Source organism: Vanacampus margaritifer, chromosome 20 (genome assembly GCF_051991255.1).
Source record: "Vanacampus margaritifer isolate UIUO_Vmar chromosome 20, RoL_Vmar_1.0, whole genome shotgun sequence".
In the NCBI taxonomy this organism is placed as follows: domain Eukaryota; kingdom Metazoa; phylum Chordata; class Actinopteri; order Syngnathiformes; family Syngnathidae; genus Vanacampus; species Vanacampus margaritifer.
This window is the reverse complement of record NC_135451.1, coordinates 3602081-3622526: the sequence shown is the minus strand read 5'-3', so window position 1 is coordinate 3622526 and position 20446 is coordinate 3602081. Positions and strand designations below refer to the sequence as shown.

The following is a 20446-nucleotide window of genomic DNA, read 5'->3' as shown; positions in this document are numbered from 1 at the left end:
GTTAAGAATCATATGTTCAAATCTATTTTAGTCACGTTTTGAGTGTATGTGTTTGTGGCGTTACACAGGGCTTTCATTAAAAAAAAAATGCTGTTCGGAAAATGGAGGGATATTTAACTTTTGCAATAAGAAGACAAATCTATGGCCTGTTAATTAAATCCAACAAATTTGTGTTTGTATGTTTCGTAAAGAGTGAAATGCAGAAGTAGCCTATATAGGCCTACATGGAAAAAATGTACATGGAAAAAATATCCCATTACAAAGTACACCTTGATTGGTTTTGAGGAATTTAGGGGAAGACTGGCAGTTAGCTGTGCATAAAATGTATTCAAAACATTTAATGCTGCTTGTCTCTCCAACAGCCAACTGCAAGCACATACAATGGATTCTGTATTGTAAACTTCCTGAATCGTGGTTTGTAATCTTATGTGATTGAACGAAATGTAAAATATATACAGTATACAAAATAGCAAATTTTAGAATAAGATATTTTGTTATTGTTGGGATGGATGGTGAGTGCGGTATTTTTTCTAACTAAAGCAGACAAGTTGGTCGTAAAATAATTGATGTATGTAATGTTGCTTATTGACTATTTTAATTAACTGGTGGAACTCTGGTTTGAGTTAAACAGTGGAAAATATTAAAAGTCCACTTGATTCTTTTATATCTGACAATTTTATATCTGAACTATTGATAGATTTTTTTTTTATGCTTTAAGACTGTATTACATTGAAATAGGTGCTGATTGTATTTGTCCATGTGTGGTCAAAACAAAATAAAAATAGTAAGGCTACTTGGAAAACATAATTATGGAAAACCATTAAACAAAATATTTCAAAAGGTTTTTCCACTTTTGTATTTTTTCTATTTAATTGTGTGTGCGTGTGCGTGCGTGTGTGTATGTGTAGGGGTGGGGGGGTTCAAAATGAAGGTCAAAGTAGTAATATAATTTTCAATTAGTAAAGGACACACACACATATATATATATATATATATATATATATTTATTTATTTATTTATTTATTTATTTATATATATATATAAATATTTATATATATATAAACAAGATTGTAAAATGACCACACTCATGTAGCTACATTAGAAGTTATTTTTCAGGACTAGTAAATTGTGGTAACGCTGTGTCACTTTTACCCTCAAAGTCTTCTGTGAAATTATTGTTAAATACAATGTCTCATTTCGTTGGACTTCACTAAATCCGTCTAGACTGTCATTTGTGATTTAAACATTTAGTTATTTGTGTTATTCCCCAAAATAATAATTAGTAATATGCAATAATTTGTAATATGTCTTTTTTTATCGATATTGTTATCATATTGCTAAGCAATAATTGCTTACTTTATCAAAATGATCAGATTAATTGCAACCGTACATGTACTGAAGGGAGCCAACCGTTGCTTGTCCATAGCACCTTTAAATAGGTCATTATGAATGGATGAGGATTTAAACATATCCTGTTCAAGAGGAGGCGGAGATGCCAGCTGGTCGGCCAAGGCGACAAAACAATGTGGGAAGCGGGCGTAGATGTGGCTGCTAGAGAATCAACAAAGAGCAGCTCGCCATGTGCGCTGCAGCTGCTGTACACGCGCAGGCGCACTGTTGCGAAATTATGCGGCAGCAGCTGAGACGCAGTGACGACTCTCGGCCACCAGGAGGCACTGCATAGCTTGGTCCCACACTTGTAAGCAACGTAATTCAACCATTTGGGGACAATGAATTGATGTTAACATATAGTATTTTATTTTCTGTTTTGTAACATTTATCCTACTCTAAAAGGTACAATTTTACAATTGTATGCATGCAGTCTATGACTTTTTTAATGATAGGCTACATCATGTAATTATGAATCATAAAGCATCCAGCGACATAGTGAATGTTTGAGGCATATTTGAAGCATGTGGTTTAGCAGTGACGTAGCGTGGTGATGCTAGCTCTTCTCAGGATATCTTAAAGTTTTCCAAGCGCTCCAACAACACTTCCGAGTAGCCCGGAGAGTAGTACCTGCAACAGCAAATACAAAACGTGCTTTTTAAAAATACTTTTTGTGACATGTGTGGACCTTAGATTTGCCACCTGCTTATGGGACAAGTTTAAGGTCTCATCCAGACTTCAGTTTGAAGTAAGCATGCATACCTGACTATCTCCTCTGGGAAGCAGCTGTTGATCGAATTAATATGTTCTTGTAGGACGGAGCCCGGCTCCGCCTGGATCTCTTGCACTTTCTTTAACCCTCCGCTTGTCACGAACTGACGGCGAGCCTGACTGTCATGAGGTAACACCTAAGAGATGAGAGGAGCATAGAAATCAAATTTGGGATGGAGAAATTTTCAGTTGTTTTGACTGACTCACCTTGCTGAACTGGCAGACAACATGTTTGATGATGTTGCTGGGCGCATCATAGAGGAGTGACTCCAGCGCTGGGAGGAAGGTGCACTTCTGTAAGATCATCTTCAGGGCCTTCTTACTCTAGATTGTTGTGAATTTAGATCTTAAATCATTAAGTCATTCACTGCCAGCCGTGTAAAAAAAATTATTTGACGTCTATAGCCGTCAATGGCAGTGAATGAGTTAAACCGTGCACCAAAGCATACTTTAGTCTGCAAGTCCTCTGAGCTGTTGGCGTCCATGTAGAGTTGCAAGAGCTTGGGCAGGAGGTTGGCGGTGGCGACAGCCTTTGCATGTACGGGCGTGTGGTGTCCGATCTGGCCTATGCACCAGGCTGTGACGGCCTTGATGTGATGTTGCGTCTCCTCTGATAGACACAGAGCCAACTGAAGCAACCCCTACAAGGACAAGTGCAGTGTGAAAAGGGTTTACACAGCTGCTGTGCGACTTGGCGTAGGACAGGGGTCAGCAATCTTTACTGTCAAAAGAGCCATTTTAGGTTATATAAATAACAAAAAATATGTGTGGAGCCGCAAAAGCAATGAACATTATGATAAACGAAACATTGTGTTGGTGTTAGTCGACTGTAGTGAGGGCCCATGAGCTAATTAGAGCTGCACAACTTACTTTCTTACTTTTCTGTCTTTCTTCAAATTTCTGACATTCTTGGCAATTTTATGAATGTACTGTATTATGGTTATTTTCTGCCTCTCTTCTTCCTTTTTGGGGACATTTTGTGGCTTTTTTTTTTTCATTTGTTTCTGCCTTTTTGCTATCAATTTTCTGACATTTTTGGCGATTTTGTGGACATTTTATGGCAATTTTTTTATTTTGTTTTGGGACATTTACCTTTTTGAGTTTTCTTTTCTACCTTTTTAAAAATAAATGTTATGACTTTTTGGCAATTTTGTGTACATAATATGGTAATTTTCGGGATTTCTTCTTTTGTTGTTGGACATTTTAGTTACTTTTCGAACGTTTTGCCTTCTGCCTTTTTTAATGAATTTTCTGACTCTATTTTTTCCAATGGCATTTTATGGTAATGTTCTGCCTTTTGTGTTTTGTTTTTGGATAATTTATGGTTATTTTTTATGTTTTATTTTCTGACTTTTTGGGGAAATTTTGTGTCCATTATATGCAAAATGTCTGCTTTTCTTCTTCCTTTTTTATGATATATTTTTTTGAAACATGTTTAATGTTTTGTTTTGTTTACTTTTTCATCTACCTTTTGTTTCTCTTTTTCTGACAACTTATAAATTAGGAATCTTTTTTCATATTTAATTAGTCTTTTTCATTAAATCATTAAATAATGTAAAGAATATTTGATCTAAAACTGTATATGTGTATATATACATATGCACAGGGAGCCAGAGAAGTGGGACTAAAGAGCCACAGGTTGCAGACCCCTGGCAAAAACGAGACTTACTTGAGAGAGAATGACAGCCATGGCCAAGTTCTCACTGTGCGCCGCCACATATCCCAACATCATGATCCCTGGCAACCTTAGACTTCCACGGCACTCGCCAAGGTAGGTGATTACTTCGGACGTACCGCCGCAGTTTACGATGACCTGGGATAGCTGCAAAAACAACGACCCACGTCTTACGTATGGTGACCAACAGCACTTGAGTGCATGTGTTCACTAAACTACCTCAGGGGTGTGTTTGACCACCTCTCTCATAAGAATGGTGACATTATTTTTGACGCACTCGTCCGGATCCCGGAGGCACATCATGGCTGCAGGGAAGACATCGGCCTCAATCACCATCTCCGCCAGGCACACCGAGTGTTTGCTGATCTGACCTAGAGCGGAGAATACCTGCCTCTGTGTGGAGAAAAGTGCAGTTGTTGCTTCTTGAGCACACAACGCTCACATAACACAACTGCTTTTCAAAACAGCCCAACATTGTTGAGAATGTTATCAATGAGCATTACCCTGAGTTTGGTGTCTGGGTTGAGAATCATCTGTGCCAGATGTGCAATGGCGCCAGCTTCCACAACTATTTGGGCCAATTCTGGCGTGTGTTTGGCAATGTCACTGAGCACCGAAGCTGCGGTGCGTTTGAGGGCAATCTCGGGCTCCAACAGGCACAACACCAGCATGGGGACCGCGCCTGCGTCCACGATGGACTGGGACAAGGCTAGAAAAGGAGTCCAGATGTGAAAATGAACTCCAAACCTGACAACTTGAAGATTAAGAAAGCAAGTCCTTTTTACCATCATTATGTCGCGCAATAAAGCCCAGAGCCAAGGCAGCAGCTTCCTTCACACCGGGGTCAAAGTCCTCGAGACAGATGACGAGCGCGTCGACACCTCCGCTGGCCACCACCGCCTGAGCTAGCTCAGGCGAATGTTTGGATACGGCACGGAGCACGAATGCTGCTGCTTTCTTATACAACCTCTGCATATCAACACAGAAAATAAGGAATTAATTAATTAAGAAAAATAATAGTGCACATTTTATTGTAATACAGAGATAATTTAACAATTTCTTTGTTTTTTTTATAGATGTAGGTATATTTTTGCTGAACTGTACAGATTGCCTCCCATAAAAGCTGCTGACTCAACCATGCTAATTCAACAATATACATGTATCTTTTTTATCATCAAATCATCAGATCTTTATGTAATGTATCAGTAAATGCTGATCTAAAGTGATGTTCAGGTTCTCTAATCCAACTTTGTCTTACTGTCTTTCCAAAACATCCAAATAAAAGTTTTGCATGAATTCTTCTGTTACCAAAAATTGTAGTCGGGCCTTTCTGACCATCACAAAATTTTTCTCTTAGCATGGAAAACATTCAAAACGGAAGTCAAACCAAAAATGATCTTTAAAATGTCAAATGGCTCTCCACTAGTCTAAACACACATTCTGATTAATATTGCATTTGTAGAATACGAATGAAGCAGCAAAATCCATCTCATGGGGCAGCCATTTTGCCCATTGCTGTCGAATGAAAATGACATCACATTTGCGCAGGGCTTAGATAACGACCAATCACGGCTCACCTGTTTTCTGGGTTTGGTCATGTTGACTGGCAAACTGAGCCGTGATTGGATGTTACTTGAGCCCCAGCAACTTTGATGTCATTTTCAGTGGACACCAAGTGGCAAAATGGCCGCCCCCTGAGATGGATCAAAATGGTGGATTTGGGAGTTTTATTCATATTCCACAAACACAATACGCTATTAATCAGAATAACATTTTAGACTGCTGGAGCTACATAGGACATAGTGTAAAGAACATTTTGGGGTAGTTGAAGCAAATTGGAAAATGCTTGAATGTAACCTTGACAAACTTGTATGAATTTTGTACCAAGGGGAAGTCAACGGGAGAGCTGCAGGACCTTTTTCACAAACAGGAGTACATTTTGTGACACTTTACAATCATTTAAAAGGGTTAGTTCCTCACTGAACTCAGTTGGAACCTTTTCCAGGCCGTAAAAGCAAAACATTGTATTTGAGAATACTGCAATCTTGTGAATATACTCACATTTTGTATTGTAAGCGAGCGGATGAGTTGGGGCAGGATGTCTTCCTTCACCAAATTGTCAGCCAGGTCAGCGTTGTGGACCGCCAGACGTCCCAGGGCCAAGGCAGCTTTCTGCTGGATGCCAGGAACCACATCCAGCATCAGGGGCCTCAGCATTGACATGACACCTGAAGGGGCGGGGCCACGTTGCGTACATCAAGCCACATGTTGCATGTGAACATATTAGTCGTGTTTTTTACCAGCTTTTTGGAGGATTTCGATGTTTTGTGGCCGGTCTGCCAGATCAGCAACCGTTTGCACAAACTGCATCCTTGATTTATTATACTGCTCAAAAACTGCGGGGGCACACAAACACAATCACGGACATTTTCAATACGTGAGTGAGAAATCCACACCATTCATCTCACCTTGGACGATCTGCCTTTGAGTCATTGTGTCAGCCGCCAAATGGGATGGTTTCAAGAATAGTATTCAAACCTGTGTGCGGGACATGTAAAATGAGTGACGTCATTTAGCGTCTCTATGTCGTCACTTTTATTTTTCCACTCAATTTTGCCTCCTGGTTTGAAAACGGTGACGACGGCAACGCCGAACCGCAAGGAGTCCCGAGGTTCTTTGCGTCAGCACATTCCGCATTTTATGACAAAGAGATAGGCCTTCTCGCGTCAACACGACTGCGTGTTTGGCGAGCGTGACTGCAATTTATGTGCTGGCTATTTTTACTCTTTCGCTTCACAAAGAACTACAAGGAAAGACAACCTGTGAGCTCACAAAACTCACCAACGACTTCTCTGGAGGAGCTTTTTGCAGTCAGTTGACTTGGAGGTGAGTCTGTCTGTGCATTGAGGAGTGTGTTGTTGTGAAGTGTCACCATGACAACAAGCCCAAGATCGCCTATTCAGATACAGCTTTTGCTCTGCCCAAAATAGGAACTTTGCGTATGTCAACTGAATGTACGTTTATGTTTGTGCTTTGTTTCGGGGCCCAAAAAAATCTAAACAAAACATGACATCAAAAATATATGTATGTATAGTCTTAATACGTTTTATACATAGTGGTACTGCGTAGCAGTAGTATTGCGTTCGACTAGTTTCGGGATCAACAAACCGGTAATAGCCTATATTGCTATAATGATGGAGGAATATTTACACAGAACAATGTCTGACAGTGTAAGAAGTGTAAACAAAGGACAAAAAATTAATGGAAAATTGTTATGTAGCAACACACTTAACTCTTAGAGATCATATAATCTTACCAATGTTATTAAATACAGCAAAACGGGAGTCATGGAAGTCACTGATAACGGTTCCGACATACGACGCACAATTAACCCAAATTAACACGCCCAGTCATCGCCCTTCTTTTATAGCCTACTGTATTTAATCTGTTATATATTTACGGCCTAAATGTGTTGTTCATACAAATATTTACGATTATTATGATTTAACGGAAATTGGTGACAGATTACGATTATTCAACTATTTATTTCAACAAATTCGGGTGCCTTGGCGTCAGTCGAGCACACCCAAGTGTTTTAGGCTTTAGTTAATTTTAAATTATGAAACAGCAAAACGTAAAACACTTTTGTACTCATCAATATTGTGCGTCGTAACTGTTGCAGAAAGACATTTTTACTATCCAGAAAAAGGTTTTCTAGCCACTATGTTAAAAAAAATCTAATTTCACTGATATTTATTTATTTAAAACTGTGTGGTTTTCAACTCCTTTCACGTTAATTATGTTCTATTTTAAGGCACATCTTTACAAGTGCGCATGGGCGCCCTCTACCGACAGCAATAGCCCTGCAGGCACACGGCGAAAGAATGCCGTCCAAAGAGAAGCAAATGTCAACGACTGAAGTTGAACCACGTGACCACCAATCTACGGTGCTAATCCCCCCCCAGTTTATCGCAGCCACCCCCAACCACTCCTACAAAAAAAAAATGCGTACTCAATTCAACTAGGAAAAACTCAACAAATATTTTTATTGTCATTTTAGAGCCAATCGCAACAAGAATGCAGCAAGGAAAGACAACTGGACCTGAAGAGAAAACCGTATCACGCGAATGTTTTGCTCTTGCTAAATTTATGGCTTTAGTTTGATCGAACCTTGTTTGTGCACGTCAATAAAAGCGAGTTGGTCTGTCACTGCAATTTATAGTAATTGCGCTACACGTGCAGGACAGGGATCTGTTTAATTTGTAATAGGCTACGGCCTAAGACAAAAATATAAAATACAACTTTACTTCCATAGTTATCTTGAATTCTATTTTTTGCTTTATTGCTTTAACGAAAATATCGCAAAATAGAAGTGATCTTAATCTATCACGTGCTTACATAATAGAAATGAGCGTATATTAAATACACTTGCTTTTGTTCATTTATTCTGCAAAAAGCCGCGGTGTTCATTTCTTATTGATGCGTAGGCCTACTTAACAGTCCCACGCAACGAAATAAGTGCTAATTCAGCATGGATGCATTTCAAACAATATACATTTTTAATAAATACAAAATAAATGCATTTTAGTGTTAAAAAAAATTGGATAGCAATTCTACCGTATACATTGAAATACCAATTTAAAAGAGTAAATTACAATATGCACGCTCAGTGCATGTTTAAAAAAAAAAAGGCTTATATGTATATTTTTTAAGTGTCCATCACGTTGATCATACGTGTAAAAGTTTTTTATTTAGATGTTTTATACTGTGCAACAGTAACAATACAATAAGTTGTCCATACAATCGAGCGAATCAACAGATAAAAACGGTAAACACGGGTCATGACGTCATTGAGCGTGAAATGTCGCAGAACCGGACATCACCGTTTCTTTGAAAAGGCATTACTGTATTTCTATTTACATGTGGCTTTTAGAAAACGCTTCAAATGTGTGATATTCTTCCTATTAAAAAAACACACAAAAAAACAACGAAATGAGGCGTGGGCAGAGAAAGCTCCAGAACATAAAATTGGGTCATCACAAGCATGCATGGAAAATATTCACACGTTTGTAGAAATGGTGGCAAATAAAAATGAATTGTTTTGTTGTTCTTGTAAATAAAAAATCGTGTCTTATTACAAAATGAGTAAATGCTTTGCTTTCTCCCTAGCCCTCAAATACTTTAGAAGAATTAAAAATATTCTCACGCAACTTCCCCGTTTCTTTTATTTTGAAATGCACTACAGAAATGACACAACCAGAAACCGTCAGACTGGAGAGCGAAAGAGTATACAGCGAAACTATGTTGGCATGGTAACGGTGTTAGCTGAGCGTGTCTGGCACACGGACGTTTATATAACTGGACTGTCAATGCCGCTTATTCACCTTTGAGAAGTGAAGCCACTGGAGGCCATTTTACGTTACCACTCACTAACTTGATTTTAAAATGTATCCCCTATCCTACATTGATTTCTCAGCGGCGTTTTCACGTTATTTTTTGCCTCGACCGCAGACGTTGTTGTACCAATTGATAATTCTGAACATTAGGGCATTTCTGATATTTCCCCCATGCAAATGCTTTGAAAACGACGAATTGTTGACTATCAAACAAACCAGTCAGATTATTATAATAGTCAAACGACATCTTGTCACATTTTACAATAAAAAAAAAACTCACAAATTAAATTACAAGGATCCAAAGTACATTGCTTTTTAATAAGTGAAGATTTATTTCACCGAATTGACCGCCATTTTGACCTGTGACGTTATCTCGGAATTGTCAATAGACAGTCCAGTCATACATAAATCCGTGGTCTGGCGTTGGCAGGTCCGGTCGTCATCCGGACGAGATTGCCGAACCGTTCAGTGAGACTTTCCGGGCCTTCCCGCCGCTATTGGTACCGCCGAGCTGTGCGAAAGGTCGGCTGGGAGTAGAGGGTGCCACCGCTGGGGTCCCGTTGACGTTGTTGCTCGGTGGGCCGCGAGGGACAGCGGGAGGAAGAGGCAGCGGGGACTGCGCCACATCGCCTGGACTAGGCAGTGAGGACGAGGTCGACGGGGCCCCCGCGGGACTTCCAGCTTTGTCACTGGCAGAGTCGCTCTCTGGTCCAGAGCGGTTGACTGGCCCCTGCTGGCCGTGGCTCACCTTCAGCTTCTTGCAGCTCGGCCGGACTCGGTACTGAAGCGGAAGTGGGCCCGTCTGTGGACGTGGACAATCAACCAAATTATGTCATGGCAATGGCTTGTGCATTAAAAAAAAAAGTATATAATACATTAATCAATTACGTCTTTTTTTGTACACGTTCAGTAAAGTAGCAAAGAGATCGTTTTTGCATAATCAAGTTTTGGTCATCTTAAATGCATTATTATGACCCAATTTTTAGTCGGCTTCTTTTTAAGTATAAATTGCACCAAGTGGTTCAAGAGTAATTTTGTCAAACTAAAACATCAGGATAATCTGAAAAACAACTTCAGGTCACATAAAATATATATATATAATAATATATATATATAATAATATATATATATATATATATATATATATATATATATATATATATATTATTATATACAAAATTAAATAAATAAAGGATGGTGTTGACCCCCCCCCACCCCCATTAATGATTTTTCTACAGTAAAAAACAGTATTCTAACCAGCTTTTAAAATGCATAAATATAAAATGCTCTAAGTCAGAGGTTCTCAAACTTTTGACACTAAGTAGGTCTATCACCTAAAAAATATATATCTTAGCTCTCCTCTCCTGTTCATAAAAAGGTACATTAAATATTACCGGAAGCCACTATAACAAACATTGTGCTAAAATATGAAAAAAAAATCAAAACTGTACTGAAATGATTCAACTGAACAATATAGCCTACAATTTTTTTTTCACACAAACTGTACCTAAAAATCAAATAAATACTTAATAAAAAGGTTAAAAACAAAAAATTCTCAAGGTTTAAATGCAAATGTATTAAAAAGTTAAATACAACTGAACCTCTGAATCAGTGATCATTTCACATACCACAACAGAGAACCCATATGATTTGAAAATAAAAGTGGTACAAACTTAATAAAATAACAGTTGAGGTTACTGTTTCTTCCTTAATGCATTTTTCTCTGGGCTTGAATGCAAGAGGACCAAAGACAATAATTCTAAACATCTCATTTTTAAATACAGAACTATAAAATGCTGTCTAAGCCACTGACCACGTGAATAGCTCAACGGTGATGGGGTATTGTGACTTCCTAGGAAAGCTGGCGAAGTGATCATTGTAAAAATGTAAACATGTGCAGAAATTTATCAAAATAAAAATGCAGATTGCTATTTGTTTCCTACTGTTGATCATTTTGAGAAACAATTTACATGATTTGTGGCTTCCCATATGAATATCATGAATTGTTAATAACAATGTATAGTTTCTTTTTAGACACTTAGAACTTTTTTTCCTCTTAGAAATACCTGCAAAAAATGTTTACAAATTATTTTTTTGCCCCGTTTATGTTTTTCTTCTGGAGTAATTTTATTATAACAGCATGTCACAATTATTTATTCTCATCAGCTTTGCTCCAAGTGGTAAAAGAGAGTCATGATGGAAGCTAAAATAACAGAAAAATCCAAAATAAAATTACTCAACATCCAGCTTAAGTTACATTTAAATATATATTTTTGTTAATTCCCGAAAAATAAAACAAGATGATTGTGCTTTTGTTCATCCCTCATGGTTGTTATTTTTCTACACGACTGATTTTATAACCCTGCATGATACAATTAGGACTTTGCAAATGGACACAGACATTTTCCTTTGATGTTATAATGTGATAATTGTATGAATTAGTCTCACCCTTCTCCAAGTGTAGATATATGCTATGTCCATTAATGTGTAGTAATCTTTCAGGGGTTCGTCTTCATACATGACTTCTACCTACAGACAAAACAAAAGTCAAGAATATAGTTGAATATATATATATATATATATATATATATATATATATATTTTTTTTTTTTTCTAAAAGGTTTAAAAGAAGAAAAAAAACATTTTGAAGAACTCCAAACAAAGACCTGGTGAGTGTTGGGGATGTCCATTTTGCTGCGCAGGAACTTCCTCAGATGCATAATGGTCATTGCTGCTGGGCACTGCAGGTACCTTTTGTTTGCCATCTGCACAATTTCAACATAATCATGAAAAATAATGATACACCTAAAAGATGGAATTAACTAAAAAAAAAAAAAATGAAATGTGCATACCTGATCTTTGCTTGAATGCTTGCCTTCAAGTCCACCTGTCAGTCTGCACACAAAAACAGGGATGCATTTACAATTGCTTGCCATGATCTGTAGTCAACTTCTCTTTTTTGACAGCTGACATAGCAAACGTCACTTTATGTGCCACAAACTACAAATCCAGTGATGTAGAAGTGTACAATTGTATGTTACCTGGCACTCTGGTCAAAGAACTCAATAGAGAGGCTGATGATCTCATCATCAGTGATTATTCTCTTGTCCTCATCTGCCACCTCGCCTCTGTCTTCATTGGAGCCATTAGAAGCTGGAAAGCAAAAGGGATTAATACATTTGTAAAAGTTGCATTTTATGAGGGGGGGGGGGATACAAGTTGAGTAGAACTTAGTAATATTAGGTATACAATAATAATAATGCAGAAAGGATGGTAGGAATGCAAATGCCCTCAGTAAAACATTGTTGTGCAGAAATGTAAAAATATATGCACCACTTGATTACTCAAGTAAGTGAGTTTATTGTTTGACAAGTACATATAATGAAACATGAAAAGCTGAAGCTGCAGATTTGTTTGCATTATTGATGTTTTGCCACTTTTGTTTGTTAGAATTTTGTGAAGTTGTAGCAAACGCAAAAAGACTGCATGTCAATGTGTTCAGTAACTTAATGTAATTTAAGTAGATAAATAAAGTCTTTCATATTAATTTATTTTTATTTTAGCAGAAGCCTACACCATTTGACCAAAACATTTTATGTATAATAAATAAAAATATGATATTACAAAACTGATTTATTGTTTTAAAAAAATGACAATTGCATATAAAATAAGGGGGAAAATGGCATGGTTTTTTTTCAATCTCACGCAGCTCTACTGTTCCGTGTTTAACCTTTTGAGTTTTTTAACTCAAATCTCACCTTCGACAGGGTGTTCAGCATAAAAGTCTCTCCTCCTCTTCATCTCATCTGTCCAAGGAAAAATGACTTATTAAACAATGTGTTCACTCTCAGCAATATAAATCAAATTTGCACCAAAAGTGCAAATTCCACCTATAGTTTGTCAGTCTATTTCCAGCAGTTTTTTTTTTTGTAAAATGTAATATGAAATGAATGAAAAGCATAACGTTCTTACTTTTAAACAGGCCCGGGACCAGTTTATACACGATGTCCTGCAGAGTTTTGTCAGACCTGCACACAGGAAGTCACACACTAGTTTCACTCCACGTTGCAATAATGACTCAGCAAATTGGAAGAAGGTGAAAAGAACAGATCGTTTTTTTTGTGAAGACGACGCTTCTCACCTAATATTGAGCAGCGGCTTGGTTTTGTGCACTTGCACGTCACAAATCGGACAATATTTGCTGGTTTCCAGGTAACGGACGATGCACATTTTGCAAACTGCAAGACAACAAATTACGTCTTGATAAATTGAAAATGCAAAAAGAATGCATGCGCGATATAAATGCTTACATGAATGCAGACATTCGATGATGGTGGTGGCGTCGATGAAGTAACCCCCGCACAGGACGCACATGAGGTGCGGGTTGAGCTCGGTAATCTTGATTCTCGTCGTCCGATGCATGATGAGCAAAAGGAGCTAATAACATGAAGACCCGGGGGGCAGAAAAGAAGAAAGAGCGACGGTCAGCGCGCCATTTGGAAAAAGGCAGCTGTTTACTTAACTTCTGTTAAAGCAACATAATCTTTTATGCTAATTTGATCATAAGCGTCATAAATCTATTTTACAAAGGCTTTGGGACGTCGTCTTGCATTGACTGCAATATTTTGAAAGGTTGCAGTGGGTCAGGACGAGGTCTCATGTATGAATTAAATATAGAAAACATGCAAGTAAAATACAACTTCAATTTTTTTTACCTGCTTTACAATCCAAACTGATTCTAACAACTACAACAACAACAAATCTATTCCACTTAATTTTATACAATTTAATATGAAGCGTGAAGAGGGCGCTTCTCACGTCAGGTGTTGGGGCGAATCCCAGCGTGTTTCTATGGCAACCACTTTTGACGATTCCCGCGTGGGTACAAACGCTAACAACAAGATAGGGGATTTATTTAAAAATTGAGCGAGTTGTTTGCGTGACTCGCGACGCGGGAACGAGAGGAGACCTCAGCCCCCCCCCCTCCTGGCATGCACAAGCGGAGCCGCTGCATGGACTCTGCTCACTGCATGCATGCCGACTGCTCGGCTGCCATTTTGTGCAGGAAAAATGAACCGCGTCGGCTCCTTCCGCGGCGACGTTTGAGTCAAATGCGGATAGCGTGAGGCTGTCGTGTGTTTGACAAGGTGAACATGTTCAAGTGAGAAGATAAAACACAAAATTAGCTCTTTTTTTGGTAACATTTTGCAATTACCTAATTGAGATCTGATTTAGCATATTGTAAGGGATAAACAAAAAATAAATAGAAAATGTTTTTTTTTTTGTATGTTGATTGGTCGTTTTGCTCCGACGAAACTCTTCCTCTTATTTCTCAATATTTTCAGATCAAGACGTTTAATATCATGGACCCAAAAGTGTCACCAATAAGATTTATTTCACATTTTTAGCATAAACCCTGACAATGTTCATCTGCTTTCTCAAATGTCACGCGTGGACTTTCACACTTTTTAAGTGAACACAACTAATAAAACGAGCGGGTGTAAAAGATTTAAACACAACATTTTGTGTGGACAGATTGCACACTTACACAGTATTTTTTCTCCTAAGCGGGAAACAACACGGAGATTGAGAGAAAGAAAAAGGCACAGTAATGAAGCAAACAGAATGGACTTTGGCTGTCTGACCCATTTGTGATACAATGTAAAAGTCCCGCGAGCCCACAATGTGTGTGACAGCCTCAACGGCGTCATGACAATAAATATTAGCTGTCACATCTCTCGCCGATGCACTTCTGCAGAATATATGAAAATTTGAATAATTTTTAATCACGTTTCAAAGCAACAAACTAGCAGCCCGTGCTGGATCCGAGCCACAGAACTCCAAATGGAGTTCCTGACGATTTTGGCAGCTCCGACACACACACACACACACACGCACACACACACACACACACAATAAGCCTTTTGTAATATTGCAGCATTGCTTTATTTTTTTTTAAATCCATAGTATCAACCAAATGAACAAATCAGCCACACGGTGTCAACTAAACCGATGCGAACAAAAGCAGTTGGTTCCGAACCATCTGAAACTCCACATGAAACTGACAATGCATGCTCTCTTGCTTTCGCTAAGTAGTCATCCAAGTTAAGTTAATAACTCGAAAAAGACGTCACAAATATGCACAAGGGCGATCACGTCGCGCGCACAAGCTTCCATACGTTACATTTCTATAAAATGAGGATGCTCCGAGAAAATGAGGCTGGTTAGAAGTCTCTGGACGTCTCGATCGTGCTAACATCTCAGCCGAGTCCAACGCGTTTCACCCGCCAGCTGCCACAATACACGAACAAAAAAGCACACAAAACAATCCCAATCTACCATCAAGCCTCATGGATACAATGCCGGGAGACCCACGGTGGAATCCCGCGTGCGCGTGCGTCTTAAATCGGCTTTCAACCCGAGCTGGGAACCTTTTTTCACCGAAAGATCCAGCAGAGTGCGCAGACACACACGGAGCTCCACGTCTGTGTTCGCCGCACCGACGAAAGCCTCAACATCCGCCGCTGGAACGGCGCAACGGGGGATGAAAGAGCCGCGAAAAGATCCACGGCAGAACCGCGCCGGGTGCCGCTTCGAAGCTGAGTCGATGCCGAGAGGACGTACCTGTGTGCCGGGCTCGGCTGGCTGTGGGGGCGGACAGACAATGAAAGTTGGGAGGCGAATCAGCAGCAAATGAATCGGAGCCGAGCCGCCATCTTGAAGCAGGCTGCAGACGCTGTCAGTGGCCGAGACGAGTGCATTTCACACGGGAGACGCGAACGCCGCCCTCCGTGGGCGCTCGCACACTTTGCGAGCGTGTCCGATTGGCGCTTGGCACCGCGGTAAAAAGTCCTCCGGCGTCGGCTCGGTCCGGTCCGCACTTCGCCACCGCAACTTTGCCTCCAAAATACCCCACTTGGCCCCCTCCTCCTGAGTGGAAAGCAGCAGCGGTAGTGTGTGCGCGTGCGCGTGTGTGCGCGCGCTCCGTGGAAACTGACACCGTCCCCAAAATGGCTTGTACTTGGACCGCCCCACTTCGGTCACGTGACTCTCTGCTTAAGGGCGCTTTGAAATTACTGTCGGCTGTTTCTTTTTTGTCTACTGCTTCCCGAGAAATAAAGCATGAAGCAAAAATGAATCCACGCGCGTCCCGTCACGCGTTGGAAAACACATTAGGCACTTTATGTGCTCTTCAAGCCGAAATTACACTTTCAAGGGCAAACGAGGAATATAGCGCTCTGGTGTGTGACGCACAAAAAAAAAAAAAAAAAAAAAAAAAAAAACATGCCAATCATTTTAAATGTCCAAGATAACCCAATCAAACCTAGTGATACATCTTACGCAATGAGTGGATTTGTTGTAAAAAGGACAACACGAGGTTCAAATCGTACAGAAGGTTCTGACAGCTGCAGCGCCTTTTGAGTGTTGAACTTGTTCCTCTGAACGCACAGTTTCACAAGAAGCAGGGAATGGAGATTTACACGACCACAAATTCACACGGGAGCTTCTGATAGCGCGGGAATCCAGATGATATCACAAAGTCAGTCACAATTTTTATTTCTTCAAAACACACTGGCTATGTTTACATGGACAAAATGTCTTCAGATTGAACTAAACTGTGCACATGAACACTTAAAAAACAGTCTGCTTTAACTTGCATTTGGATATACATATAACATTATTTTGACATGCGCATAATTGTCTTCATTTACCGGAAACAGTAGAAGTAGCACTTCCGTTGTAAACAAACAAGCGCATACGTTCTTCTCGGATGTAACATTTTGGATACACTTGACTTCCTCCAGACCATGATTTTGCTTTTACTGGTCTTGTTTATAAAGCGTCAAACCCAAACAACAACCTTCTTCTTCTACTGGCACTTCCGCATTGGCTGACGTAACAGACAGGCGCAGAGAGGATAACTTCAATCCAACTATCTGATTAAGTGTTTTCATGCGCGTGGATGGGAAAAAGAATTGTCTCAACCCACCCCCATCAATCCATGTGAATTTTGATCCGATTGAGGCGTGTTTACATGATTCGTTTTTAATCAGATCAATCTTTGAATTAGATTAAAATGTGTCCATGTATACACAGCCACTGAGGCTGTAAACATGTTGAAGTGCTGGAAAACTTGATCATCATCACATCTGACTGGCTTTCTCTGCGCTCTTGGCTGCGTCCTTCAACTTGCCAACCATGTCCTGAATATGGATAGAAAAAAAGTTTCACTGAAAAGTATTAAGTGTCATAAGTACACAGGAAAAAAACAGCACTAAAAGAGCCTTCATGTGTGTTGTAACTCCAATTTTCAGGAACAAATAAAGCGGTTTAAGGTGGACTGTTTTTTGTCATGTCTACCTGTAACTGCTCCATAGTGCAGGTAAAGTTGACATCCTCGGGACGACCTTTATTCTAGCAAAACACCAACATTTCATTACTCACCTAAAAAATAAAACATATGATATGGATGTGGTGGATGTTTTTACCTCAGAGTTGAGTGATATTAAATAGAAAGGCTCGTTGACCTTATCAACCTGTCCGTTCTGTCGTGGGAACAAAGCGACAAGAGTGAAATTTTCGTTTTTTTCTTCTTTCAATTATCTGTGTTAAATGAATAGCCAATGTTGTCGTGTACCTTCACTTGATATTGGAGTCGCCACGACACGTCAGTAATGTGAGCTGGTTGCCTTCCAATGCTATGAAAACAACAAAACACGATGACTTTCATAGCTATCGCACTCCCCCATTTGTATTATTGATCAATACAGCTATTCTTATTGATGGTGACTCATGTAGATTTTAGAGAGATAAGACTTAATGGGGAAAATGGGAGGCACTAGACCACAGGTGTCAAAATCAAGGCCTGGGGCCAGATGTGGCCCGTCACATCATTTATGTGGCCCGTCACATCATTTTATGTGGCCCGTCACATCATTTTATGTGGCCCGTCACATCATTTTATGTGGCCCGTCACAATCATTTTATGTGGCCCGTCACATCATTTTATGTCAACTTCCATGATCCTCTTTCAAAAAAAACAAATCTAATTGACATGTGTAATGAATAATAATGTTGACATTTTGCTATTTTTCGTTACCCTTTTTACAGTAACGAACAACTGAACAAACTACGAACTTTTGATTTCAAAATTCTCTCTCTCTCTCTCTCTCTCTCTCTCTCTCTCTCTCTCTCTCTCTCTCTCTCTCTCTCTCTCTCTCTCTCTCTCTCTCTCTCTCTCTCTCTCTCTCTCTCTCTCTCTCTCTCTCTCTCTCTCTCTCTCTCTCTCTCTCTCTCTCTCTCTCTCTCTCTCTCTCTCTCTCTCTCTCTCTCTCTCTCTCTCTCTCTCTCTCTCTCTCTCTCTCTCTCTCTCTCCTCTCTCTCTCTCTCTCTCTCTCTCTCTATATATATATATATATATATATTATTTATATTATATATATATATATATATCTCTATATATATATATATATGATGGATGCTACATTATAACTCCTATGTAAAGGGATGGTTTACACCAGACAAAAATACATACTGTTAATGTGTATGTAGAGGTGCTGCTGTATTGAAATGAGATGACTTTGCCTGGGAATTAATAGGATTACAATGTTTGTTTTTCAAAATCGAATCCGTTCATCTTTTGCTGTGGCTCAACATTTAAATAACCTTTTTCAGATGTGATGATTCGGTCAGACTTTCCCAAAATGTTGTGTTAAGCTTCACTTTCATAAATAGTAATTAAATTGCAATATGTATCAGTGAAATAGATCTTGGATGGATGGTTGATTGCAAAGCCACTATACAAGGATAATAACAAGTGTTCAGATGTGGATGATGCAATTCTGCCTTAATTAACCACCAAAACAATTATTTGTGCTCTTCTCCCGCCATTGGCAGCCGGCAATTAACTAGCAACCAGCCCCTGTTGTACCCCGCCTATCGCCCAAAGCCAGCCTGCATATGCTTCAGCTCAACAGTAACCCTAAAGAGGACAGGCAGTGTAGAAAATGGAGGCATGGATCTTTCTATGGCTTACCTTGCTAACAATCGTTCTAATTCTTTTTTGTGTTTCTGTGAATAAAAAATTAAAAGAAATACAAGTTATTCAAGGCAATAATGGCAAAATGATGCATGTGTTGTGTTCATCACCTGATAACAGCTATAGAATATTGCGATTCTTTCTGAATTGAATGACAGCTCGTCTAGGCAGGAGCTACAGGGAGAAAACATTTACATAAATGTATATTAAATATATGCTTGGACATGGGCATTAACATTAAGTTAATTACTTTAAGGGCAAGTAGAGTTTTTAAACTAAAATGATGACGCGTTACCAGAATTAAATAAAATCAGATGGAGTCGGTACCCTTTTAGGCTTATTGTATTAATTTATCTGCAGTATATATTTACCTTATCGTGGACTCATCAGCGTTTTGTTTGACCGCCTCCAGGATGAACGTGGTAGTCGCAGTGTGCATCCGCTTCAGCAGGACCCGCTCGACCTGCGTCAGTTCGGGCTCGTCTGAGAGAACACAACCCGGAAGTGAAGACGTGACGTCACACAGAACAACCAGACTGACAACAACAGGCGGGTATGCACTAGGCAACATTGATGCAGGCTGGAGCTCCCCTCGCACTGATTGACGTCTCGAATCAATGATGATTGGCATGTGAATGGAATCGTCAGCTGCACCCAAATGGCGGGGAGCGGAGGGGGTTTGTTTGTATGGATTGGAAACATTTTGAGCCATTAAAGTGAACCGAACGCTAATACCACATCATGCATGCTTAGAAACCGCGGGCAAGATAATAGTAGCTGGTATGGACTAAATGCGACCGAGCTAGACTATCAAATTGGGAGTGGACTGATAACGCATACTTTCGGGTTTGAATGCCATTAATGCAAAGCAAGTCGCGTGCACACACCGCACATGCTTTTCATGGAGTGGTCTCCTCTGAGCAAAAAACGGTGGGAGACAAAGAGCGTCTCGCAGCTCACCCAGCAAACCCGCGTCCCGACCGGAAGAGAGCAGGGAGCGGAAGCAGACGTCGACCAGCGCCGGGAAGGCGGCGTGGCCCACGGAGGACGCTTCGCCGAGGGACTGAAGCCCTCTCTGCACGGAATCCGACAACTCCATTTTGAGAAAGGGCGGGGCAAGCGAGGACACGTGACAGATCAGCTGACAAGCGGGGGAGGGAGGAGGGTGCGATCACA

At 39.8% G+C, this 20446-nt stretch overlaps 3 protein-coding genes across 3 annotated transcripts; all 3 read right to left on the bottom strand.

The window, feature by feature from the left end:
* Nucleotides 1–1735: 1735 nt before the first annotated feature.
* spag6 (sperm associated antigen 6) lies at nucleotides 1736–6768 on the bottom strand. Its single transcript, XM_077554426.1, has 12 exons — nucleotides 6677–6768; nucleotides 6304–6373; nucleotides 6136–6231; nucleotides 5897–6063; nucleotides 4621–4804; nucleotides 4339–4544; nucleotides 4055–4228; nucleotides 3830–3982; nucleotides 2610–2801; nucleotides 2368–2484; nucleotides 2152–2297; nucleotides 1736–2019 (listed from the first exon to the last, which is right to left on the bottom strand). The coding sequence occupies exons 2-12, from the start codon at nucleotides 6326–6328 to the stop codon at nucleotides 1956–1958; spliced, it is 1524 nt and encodes a 507-aa protein (XP_077410552.1). The 5' UTR covers nucleotides 6329–6373; nucleotides 6677–6768; the 3' UTR covers nucleotides 1736–1955.
* A 2274-nt stretch (nucleotides 6769–9042) lies between these two features.
* Nucleotides 9043–16238, bottom strand: bmi1a (bmi1 polycomb ring finger oncogene 1a). The gene is made up of 10 exons (XM_077554427.1): nucleotides 15856–16238; nucleotides 13542–13668; nucleotides 13373–13469; nucleotides 13204–13259; nucleotides 12990–13037; nucleotides 12273–12384; nucleotides 12084–12126; nucleotides 11898–11996; nucleotides 11680–11760; nucleotides 9043–10033 (listed from the first exon to the last, which is right to left on the bottom strand). The coding sequence occupies exons 2-10, from the start codon at nucleotides 13651–13653 to the stop codon at nucleotides 9671–9673; spliced, it is 1011 nt and encodes a 336-aa protein (XP_077410553.1). The 5' UTR covers nucleotides 13654–13668; nucleotides 15856–16238; the 3' UTR covers nucleotides 9043–9670.
* A 533-nt stretch (nucleotides 16239–16771) lies between these two features.
* commd3 (COMM domain containing 3) lies at nucleotides 16772–20446 on the bottom strand. Its single transcript, XM_077554428.1, has 8 exons — nucleotides 20231–20446; nucleotides 19642–19753; nucleotides 19381–19444; nucleotides 19268–19302; nucleotides 17870–17930; nucleotides 17721–17777; nucleotides 17593–17646; nucleotides 16772–17435 (listed from the first exon to the last, which is right to left on the bottom strand). Exons 1-8 carry the CDS (start codon nucleotides 20367–20369, stop codon nucleotides 17376–17378), a joined length of 582 nt encoding a protein of 193 aa, XP_077410554.1. The 5' UTR covers nucleotides 20370–20446; the 3' UTR covers nucleotides 16772–17375.